Here is a 10,800-nt window from a genome sequence, read left to right as displayed (position 1 = left end):
GAGATGTTTCCAACAACAAGATTGGAGAGGATTTGCGCATCGACGGTGGCAGTGAAACAGTTTGGTTTATCGCACAATCTCGACATAAACTTCAGCCTCAAGTCTTCATTCTCTGGGATATTGGCGCTATAAATTGTGGGGGAGAGGTTAATTAAAAGTGAAAGTGTACGGTAAGGCTATAGCAGCACTATGGCACTCTTGAAAACGCCTTGTATTAAATGATTAACAGTTGGCCCTTCACCTCAGAGCTGCAGCAGCATCATTTTCAGCACCGCCATTAATAAACAGATGGATAAACGAAATGACTGCCATTTCGGAGTACATTTGAATATCTTTATGTGACAACATAGGCCTACAGTCTGTCATTTAATTAGCATTTTACAGTGGACAAAAGGGTGAACATTATGTGCTGATTACTTCATTTCACAAGCAAGACAGTTAAGTTACAGTCATACAAAATATGTTATATACAATCAACTGTAGACTATTTATGTTTCCATAAGTCACGTTCCATGAACAAAAACACATTAAAGTGTCAGGGCCAGTGTGGAATACTGTGAATTTGGACCCAAACAGCAGGCGCCAGGTCAAATTTGTAAGCAGCTAGATGAATAAATACAAGCTTGGGAGTATATACTGTAAAGGAATACATAATTTAATAAGTTTCCAAAGTGCAGTGCGCTGACCACGAGGGGGTTGCAGGAGATGATGGATTGTTTCACATTGTAGACCCAAAAAATATGAGTCACTAATTTAATCAGGAGTTATAGCCTACTGTTATTTTGCCACCTGCAGTGGGCCCATATACCCTATTCATCTTCTCAAATGCCTCCCCCCACCCCCACCCCCATCATCTGAAGAACTCTTTTTGGGGATGGTGCTGTGGAACATGTGGGCAACATTTGGTCAGTTACACTTTACTTGAAGGTATCTACATAAGAGTGACATGACACTGTCATGAACGTGTCATAAACATAAACAAGTCATAAACATTTATGACATAATGCTTCTGTCAGTAAGTGTCATTCGGTTTTTGTCATGACAAGTTATGGTTAGGGTTAGAGTTCATGTGTCATGACAGTGCCATGTGTTCATGACAGTGTCATGTCACTCTTATGTAGATACCTTCAAGTAAAGTGTTACCATTTGATAAAGGCAACAACTTCGTGAGTTGAGTACGTACAGCAGCAGTTAAGGGGTGACCCGTCAACCTACACACAGGAGTCTCACAAAAGACCCAGGGTCATAGAGATTAGTCCCGGGGGTCTAGCCTACTACTTGTAGGAGGTCCGGGCCTCTCTCAGCGACCTGTCATATGGCATGGAGGCGAAGAAAGAGTTCCGGAGCTGGCAGTTGATGAAGAACACAATAAGCAACACCAACAGGAAGAGCAGTAGGCACATGACTATGTAGGTGATCAGGTCTGGTTTGTGGAGCTCGCCCTCCCGGAGCCCTCCTGCCCCTCGCCCCGCGATGGGTCTCAGAAGAGCGGCCACGCTCACCGAACCGCCGTGTGAGGCGTTCAGGGAGGAGGGCGCGTGCGTGGAGAACTGGGCCATGAGCACCAGGTCTAAGTCTGGGGTGTCGGTGGAGTTGAGGAGGATCTGCCTTAGCATGGTACTTCGCGTGCTCACCGGCTGCGTCGGTCGGCTGGAGGATGAAAAGACACGGAGAAGGTTATGTAGCCTGACCCCGTGTTTGTTCAGTCTGGGTGTCCTATCTCTGATGCACCGATAAAGTAGAATGTAGCGATTCCTGTGTGACACATTTGGAAACAGCGTCGTCACATTGCCCGCAAAATAGCCTATGTCTGACAAGCTAACTTAACTGATAAATATCCAGTGACATCTATACTGTACAAATCAGGTCATAGTGATGCCATAAGTGATAATGAAAACACCATAAAGTAGGCTTTAGTCACGGTTAGAAGTAGCCCACAAATAAGAGATTCCTCGAAATACCATAGGACGTTGTAAGGGACTTACTTACTTTGGTTTGGGCTGCGAAGACTTCCGCAGGTGAGCTGGAAAAGACCAAAACCCGGCTCCGCATTCCTCAGCGTCCCCGGCTCTGTCCGCTCCAGGTCCGCCGTGGACACGCTTTGGAGAAGCAGCGGCTCGATAGCTTGAAATCTGCGCCCACAGACCACCATATGTCGCTGAGTGGGATATTAAGGCAGCGTCTCCCCTCACATGAAACAGAACTAATCAAATCCACGTGTCCGCGCAGATCAGGGTCCCAGTGAAAGAGCACTACCTGTTCTACTTGGTGGCGTTTAAATCCAAATCACCTTGCCAGGCGTGAGGTTAAGCACAGACTGCGATAGGCTACAGTAGCGATATCCAAAATCCAAATGACTCTAGGGTCTGTCAGAGGAGGTGAAGTTCAACGGGGATCAGTGGTGCGCATACATGTCCTCTCGCGCGTCTCGGTGCGCAGTACAGCAGGATCTCCTTTGCTTGAGCGTGCATGGCGCAGAAGAAGGGCACGCCGGATCCCCGTTTTTGCAAACCTTCGCTTTTTCTTTTATCCAGTAAAGGGTCGATACGTGTCGGATAGATGCTACCGACTGTCTGCCCTTACTGGATATCGATCCAGTATGAATTAAATGAGACGAAAGGAGGGATTAATGAAGGACAAAACACAGCAGCACACCGGATCGTGAACAGCTTCCCATCTTCACCCTGGGTTTAGTGTATGACAAAGCGAATGAAAGAGAGAGGGAGAGAGAGGGAGAGAGAGAGAGAGAGAGAGAGAGAGAGAGAGAGAGAGAGAGAGAGAGATAGATAATTGCAGATCAGGAGAGGGGATGGAGGGCGCTGGAAGCACGTCACCAAACAGGGATGTGTGTTAATAGAGTCACAAAACAAAGTCTCATCAATCTATCTATCTCTATCTATCTATCTATCTATCTATCTATCTATCTATCTATCATTTTCATAGTGATGAGAGACAGTTGAGTCAGTCCATTTCTGGGTCAGTGTGGGGAATGTCTCACTGGGGTGATGAGAGAACAGGAAAGGGTGTGAGATTGGTGAGTGTGTAAGAACTCATAGGGGGTGATTACATTTTAGAAAAAGTCTACCAGGTAGTCTTTTGTCTGAGTCTTATAGTGCCTGTCTTATCCGCAGTCATTTCCTTCAAGTAATTACTTATAGCAACAAAACTGCTCTGCATGTCACATGCCCTCGTTTGTATAGAACATAAATGTGTGTGCTCTCTGTGAAACAGATTTGACATTGGTGCTAGACACTAAAAATAAGGTGCTAAAGGTGGAGATTGCAATCCAGTATGTTCTTACATGATGCATTGGACACGATTAGCGGGCCAGACCCTAAAAGCTCTGCCGAACTGTCTCATATTCATCTGCACCTGTTCTGTCACTATAGAATCGCTGGCAGGCATAGAGAGCAAGGACAGAGGGATACACACACACACACACACACACACACACACACACACACACACACAAATACACATTACATCAAAAATACTTCAACCCATCCCCAAATTGGAAATTTGAACATAGACATAAACAAACAGCAAAAACGTAGCCGTGTCCTACTGTCCCACATCAACTGTATTCAACAATAAAGAGGATTACAGTGGACCAGGATTCAATGTGCATATCACATGAGAAATCTAAATACAGCCTGAAGCCTTGTTTACATAGTCTACATGGAGGGACAGCCATAATTGGGACGGCTAAGGAGATTACCGTTTATTATTGCTTTTTGGATGTGGCACTCGTTCCCTACTTTGCTACGGGTTTCCTGCTATCCTCATCATCAGTCACTCACACACACACACACACACACACACACACACATACAAAGGAAATCGAACCCATCTGCATGCCTTCGAGTGGTGATCAGTGTTATATTTTGTAAAACTCCAAAAAACTGCAACAGACCTAACTCACCCAGCACAATCAGATGACGTGGTTTAGTTGAAAGGAAAATTAAGAAAGGAAGAGAGAGAAAGGCTGTGATGACACACATATATGTCAAATAATGCCTTGGTCTGTGACTAATTGTGAGAGTTATCAGGCTTTGCTCATTAGCTGTAACCCATGACAATGGAACTCTGAAAGGAATGGTGAAGTGTAATTTTCACTCACTATACACTTCATTAAAGGTGTCAGCCAACTGGAGCCCCTCGACACACATATCGCATATATGTGTTTGTGTCTCTCACACACACACACACATATACACACACACACACACACACACACACACTGATAAAACACACAATAATACACTTTCCTCTAATTGGAGAATTGGGTCTGCTCACGGGTTGTTATTTTATTATTCTTATTTTCCATTATTTCCAGGAGGGAAAGGATCAACATTTTGAAAATCTTTCCTAAAAGCCATCTGCCACTGTTTTACACTATTAAGTTTCAGTCACCTCGAATTATGCCATGTCAAGTGAAGGCAAAGTAAAGAGCACAAACAAAAGCTGTGGTAATTTGCACTCACAGTAGTGCCATTATCTGTAATCCCTTTAAGAAAAAATAGCTTGAGTCTACTGAGTTTTGTTTATTTTTGCTTCATGAAAGAGTAATATTGTTTTGTTGTTTTCCACAGCATAAGCTCCGCAGTGCAGTGGAGTCATTCATCGCACTGGCTGGAGTCCAACAGCCACCCAAATATACTGTCTATAGAGTCTATCCATCTCAGGATGATGGATGATGAATATTCTAAAGAATAAAACTACCCCCTCTTGCTTGCTAAGACAGACGCACACAAAAAGACACATACAGTAGCATCTAATAACAGTGATAGTCCCAGACAGACTCTCTAGACAAAAACACACAAAAGCCAGAGAGAGACAGATTATGAGACCACTGATGTGCAAGCTCCTGCATGTGCGCACACAAACACACTCACAAGAGACATTTGACATGTTTAAACCACAGGCAGCTATATACACACACACACACTTTCACACACTTACATAAGCAGAGGCAGACAGAGAAAGAGAGAGAACACATGCAGTCATATTTAAACAACACACTACACACACACACACACACACACACACACACACACACACACAGAACATAGCACACAACACAGACAATATGATCACTAATGGCTACACAAGCAGCTAGGACTCTAATGTCAATACAATTCCATTTCTGTCTGACCGATTTCCAACATGAATTATCAACAAACAAATCAATGTGACACGCAAACGTCTCCCCTCTCTCATTTTCTGTAATTATGTTCTTTTTCTTCTAACCATCTCCTCTTTAACCTCCTTGGAAAATCCGTTGGCAAAATAGGATTTCTCCCTTCCAGCACATCAGATGCCCCCATCGGCAGAAATCAGACGCTCTACAATTAGTCACTTGATTATCTCGCCAGAACACCAAATGCTGCTCCTCATCTCAGGGAGGACGTAAAGGAGAGGCATTTACTTTCTCTCGCTCTAAAAATGACAAATGGAAACTTAAAATGAGCAGGAGCTGTCATGTAACCACTGAAACACACACATAGAACTTACATTTTAACTTATAGTATACAGTAAATATGCACATTACTGTGATTCAAATCATATTTTGTGTGGCCAAATTATATTTGAAAAAAAACACAGTCAAATTGACTATTTATCCAAAGTCTATAGTAACATTGCAGTGCAATTAACATAATATAACAGGTAATTTCACATTTGTTGCAAATTGTAATTTTGATGCAGTATAGAATAAAATACACATTTTTATTTTACTATGTACACAGTGTATAGGCTCAGATCTCCGTGCAGGCCAAGTGGCCTCTCAGCTCTATAACAAACAAAGCAGACTCAGCCAGTGCTGGCTGCCGGGGGTACTTCAGAGTGTAATCTGCAGGATGGTGTCATGAACTAGCTCAAAGTCCAAATAAAATAAGGGAGACCACACATAATTAAGGACAATACCATATACAATTGAGAATGTGAAATGTGTATTTCAGTATATCAGTGGTGTAGTGTGTGCATGGGGGTAGGTGAGTGTGTGGAAAGCAAATCTAACAGAACCCAAAAGACAACGGTGTTTGGTGTTTTAAGCCCCCAATGTCACCTTCCAGGCAGTGCAGCAATGGTTATGTTTAGGGTTAAGGTTAGGGTTAGCTGCCTGGAAGGCGACGTTAGAGGCTTAAAACACCATTGAGCAAAGACAACCAAACCAAAAACCCTGCTAGCTGCAAGCACAGACAGAGAGAGAGAGAGAGAGAGAGAGAGAGAGAGAGAGAGAGAGAGGAGGAGTGGGTTCAGTTTTGGCTCATCCTCCTGACACACCTCTGCCACTCACTGCCTCCTAAACAGGAACAGGGAAAATACCCAAGTGCCACCCACAGAGTTGGAGGGGTCATCATCACAATGCTAAACTCAGCTAGCTTTTTCCTTTTCCTTCTTTCTTTTTCATCTGCATTTCAAATGTGAATACTTTCGGGGAGGCTATGTTCAGGATCAGTGAAGGGGGTCTTGGAAGGTAAGGGAGGGGGTGCCCCAGGTAAATGGGTACTTGTTTGAGTGTAGGGAGGGTCTCTGGTCCAGTGGCCATGTGATAGAGCAGAGACTTGCCCCAGAAGCCCTAGACACTCAAAACATGAAGAAATGGATGGAGGAGGAGGGCAGGAGTGGAAACTAAGTAGATCAAGTGGGAAATAACAGAACCAGTGTTCCCTGTTCCAGTTTGGTGAAGTTTGGCAATCTGTCGGCTGAGTCTGGATGCTGAGAGGAGGGGGAGAAAAACAGACAGAAACAGCTAATTACTCAGTAACACCAGCCTCCAGGGTCACTAAGGTCACAGCCACCTGTGATTCAGACAAAACTAATGTGAGAAACAGGAAGAGCCCAACGGACGTAAATAAAATGTGAAAAGAAAACCAATTAGAAGAGCAACAGAACAGAGACAAACAGAATGTGACGGAGCAGAAAATATAGCTGCTGAGACGAACAGAAATAGTAAAAAAAGATGGAGAAACAAACATAAAATGGGAGGGTGGGTGAGTGAGAGAGGGTGAAGGTAAAACAAACAGAACACAGAGCAGGACAAAGGGAAAGTGAGCCAGAAGATGAATGGTGGTGCAAAGCTATGGCTATCCCATAAAAGGGAAGCTATGTTGTAGGTACATAAATACACTGAGGGGAAATGTTGCTGTATATGACGAGCAGCAGCGCTGGGGTTGTTATAAACATAACTTCCTCTCTATGTCTCACTCATTCTACTTCCATACTCACACACGGCTCTTACAGACTGAAAGAAGGAGTGTTTGCAATCCAGTAAATGTTGTAGCCGTTCCTGTACAGCATATGAGTCACTGTGGACAGTAATACTGAGAAAAAGATTCAAACGTGGATATCATAGGAACACTGAGGATGACAATGATGATGCTACTGCCGCAATGAGCCAAATGCTGCTGAATGGAAGATGGTGTCAAGGATGATGAAGATCAGGGGCGGACTGGGACAAAAATTCAGCCCTGGCACTGTAGCCACACCAGCCCACATTACCACGCCCATGCAGCCCCACCCACGGACACGTGCATTCACTAATTACATTTGTGTACAGAATGTGAAATAATATAAGCAGTACCTTATGTAACAGATTTTTAAACATTTAATGTAACTGGCAAACAATGCTTACTACTTTTTAAAGAGCACACGTTTATAACAAATTTACACATACTGCCTGTTTATGCCGTTTGTATGCTGTTACTGTCATTCTCTACAGTAGCCTATGTTGTTCTTTGTTGTCACTGTCTGTATGATCGATTTTCCGTGTTTCTCTCTGTTGACACTGTACATATTGTCTGTCTGGTTCTCCATCTTTTCATCCGTTTTAACTCTCTAACTCTATGTATGTTTTTTATGGCTGTCTGTGATTATACTTTTTCTAGCCCAGAAGTGGTCTTTGGGGGAACACATAAAGCAGTGGGGGGGATGGGGTCTGGGAGTCCTCACCCAGGAAATTTTGAGGGTAAAAGACTTCAATTCCTGCATTCTGATGCATTTTTAGGCACCAATTTATGGTAAAAATGTCAATATTTATTGCAAGGAAATCACAAAATTCTGGTGGCAGGTAACAATTCAAATTACAAAATATAATGGAATATTATTATATTCAGTAGTCCAGAAAAGTGGGCTTCCACATCCGGGACATGGGCTGGATACGACAACACTTTACCCCAAGGTCCAGTTGTTTAATTAGCATGAACAGGGCTTTATGGTAACTTTTTTTCCCCAAGGAGCATGTTTTGCTCCCAAGTTGAAAAATGTAGGATTGACTTAGGCTACTTAATCAGTGATACAGTGTAACGGACCACTACAGTTCATACATACATACATGTAAAGTTCATACATACATGTGAACCGCGGATTAATTGCAGAGTTTAACCTACATAGTGTAAAACTACTACGTGAATGGGGCACAGCAGAAAGACGGAGCAGAACGATGCTTCTTGTTCAGGGTTTTCATGTGTACTCATATAGGCCTACACTTCGCATCAGGCGTTAAAACCAACTGTACCGAATTAGACTACTATTTAACGCGAGATAACGAGACGTTTTAACCGGTAATGAAACTGTCTCAATTTACAGTTTTTTTGGATTGCTTAAGCACGATTTTCAAAACAGGGCCCGTGTTTTCAAAACACTACATACAATTAGCACAACCACACACCCAATTAGCAAAACACTACAGATCCTTTGCATAATTAAACACTCTTGTAAAAACTATACACTTCTGTTTAAAAACCACACTATGTTACCATATGAAACACACACGTTTCACATTACTATACTCTGTTTGCACGAGTTACACTCTGCTGTGATAAACCTAAAACACTTTTAGCACTTCTACTTCCCTATGATTAGAGTAGGCTACCATCAACAAAGTACAAATATAATGTAAATTCACCAAACACTAAACTGAAGAAACTCATTTATTTCTCAACACGCCCAAAATGTTGACATGGAGATTCATAATACTGTAACAAAATGTCACTTTACATATTGTACTGTAAGTTTACTGTAAAAGAACTAGACATTGTCTCTTCGCCTAGCTGGATCTGGCCAGAGAATTTCATCAACATCGCAGGCAATATTGTCATTAGCAAGACACCTTGGAAAGAAACGTCTTGAATGACGAATCCATCCTTGCATTGCTGCTACCTCCATCTGGTCACAGGCCTCCTCCATGGCTTGGATGAGGGGTACCTAAGCCTGGAGACGGAGATCATATACCTTCCACCGCCATGCCGAGAAAAACTCTTCTATAGGGTTGAGGAATGGAGAGTATGGTGGAAGATATAGGACGGTGAAATGTGGATGTTGCTGAAACCAGTTCTGAACCAGAGCAGAGCGGTGGAAAGACACATTGTCCCAGACAACAGTGTATTGCATATGATCGATTTGATTTGCTGCTGTTATGTTGTGCAATTGGTCCAAGAATGTAAGTATGAGTGCTGTGTTCTAAGGGCCCATATGGGCATGGCGGTGGAGGACCCCATTCTGTTTAATGGCTGCACAGAGTGTTATATTAAGTGTTATATACCACGTTGCCCTGGGACATTGACTATAGCCCTGTAGCCAATGATGTTTCTTCCCCTCCTTCGTGTTCTCGTCAGGTTGAACCCAGCCTCATCTACGTAAATGAACTCATGCTGGCTCTCCTCTCCATCCATTCGTAAAACTCTCTGAAGAACAGTGTGAGGCAAAATTGTGTAGTTCAGTGTAGATGTAGTATACATATTACAGTACAGTAAAAGATTATGAGACAGTATGCAAGATCACACTGCTAAAGTGAATACATACCGCTGCATAATCATGCCGCAGTCGCTTCACCCTTTCGGAATTGCGCTCGAAAGGCACTCGATAAATTTGCTTCATTTGAATATGTTTTTTTTTTAGGATGCGTGCCAGTGTTGATGTTGAGACCTGATGGATATCGTTGAAACTGGCGTGGTTATTGACAATGTTAGTTTGGAGCTGATTGAGTGTTATAGCATTGTTGGCCAAAACCATGTTTACTATCTCCCTCTCTTGCTGTTCTGTGAACATAGGAGGTCTTCCCCCTTGTCGTTCCTGACCCTCAATCCTATGTAGAAAAAAACCCCCAGTATACAATAGTACAGTCATTTCACAGGAAAAGGTAACAGACGTGCTGATAGTGCATAGAATACAGTACTGTAAGCAGTTACTGAAACCGTGCAGATGTTTTTGATATGATATTTTTACAATACCTATTTTCCAGTCGAAATGTTCTTATCACACTTGCCACTGTGTATCGGCTTAGATTTGGCTGTACTTGCAGTCCAGCCTCCCTCAGCGTCAGGCCGTGGTTGACAACGTGGTCAACCAGTGTTGCGCGGATCTCATTTGTCAGATTCGGTCCTCTTTGAGCACCTTCTTGTCTTCCTCTTCCTCTACCTCTACCTCTACCTCTACCTCTACCTCCAGCATGGCCTCCATCTCTTCCTCTTCCTCTGTTGATTCCTCTTCCTCCCCTTCCTCCTCCTCCTCGTTCTCCTCGTTCTCCTCCTCGTCTTACCTTCAAACAGAAATCCCGTTTGAAGGTGACGTGCTTGATTTTGACTGAACGTCCCAATTTAAGTAACCTCTGATTGGGTCGGTCGGCCCATCTTGGGACCAGGCCGGCCGTTGCCGACTGGCCAAATGCTTAATATTACACAACAATACATTTGACCAGCCCACATTTAAAAAAATGGTCCGGCCCCTCTGGCATTTGCCAGAAATGCCAGATGGCCAATCCGCCCCTGATGAAGATGAAGAATGCTACGACACTACCGT

At 43.3% G+C, this 10,800-nt stretch overlaps 1 protein-coding gene across 1 annotated transcript; it reads right to left on the bottom strand.

Annotated features, from left to right (window-relative positions):
• Positions 1-1,080: 1,080 nt before the first annotated feature.
• Positions 1,081-10,461, bottom strand: LOC116052665. Its single transcript, XM_031303478.2, has 4 exons — positions 10,396-10,461; positions 9,545-9,686; positions 1,990-2,203; positions 1,081-1,755 (listed from the first exon to the last, which is right to left on the bottom strand). The coding sequence occupies exons 1-4, from the start codon at positions 10,459-10,461 to the stop codon at positions 1,275-1,277; spliced, it is 903 nt and encodes a 300-aa protein (XP_031159338.1). The 3' UTR covers positions 1,081-1,274.
• Between the last annotated feature and the right edge of the window lie 339 nt (positions 10,462-10,800).

Source organism: Sander lucioperca, chromosome 1, assembly GCF_008315115.2.
Source record: "Sander lucioperca isolate FBNREF2018 chromosome 1, SLUC_FBN_1.2, whole genome shotgun sequence".
NCBI lineage: Eukaryota > Metazoa > Chordata > Actinopteri > Perciformes > Percidae > Sander > Sander lucioperca.
Note: the sequence above shows the minus strand (reverse complement) of the source record. Positions and strands in the feature narration are given on the sequence as shown.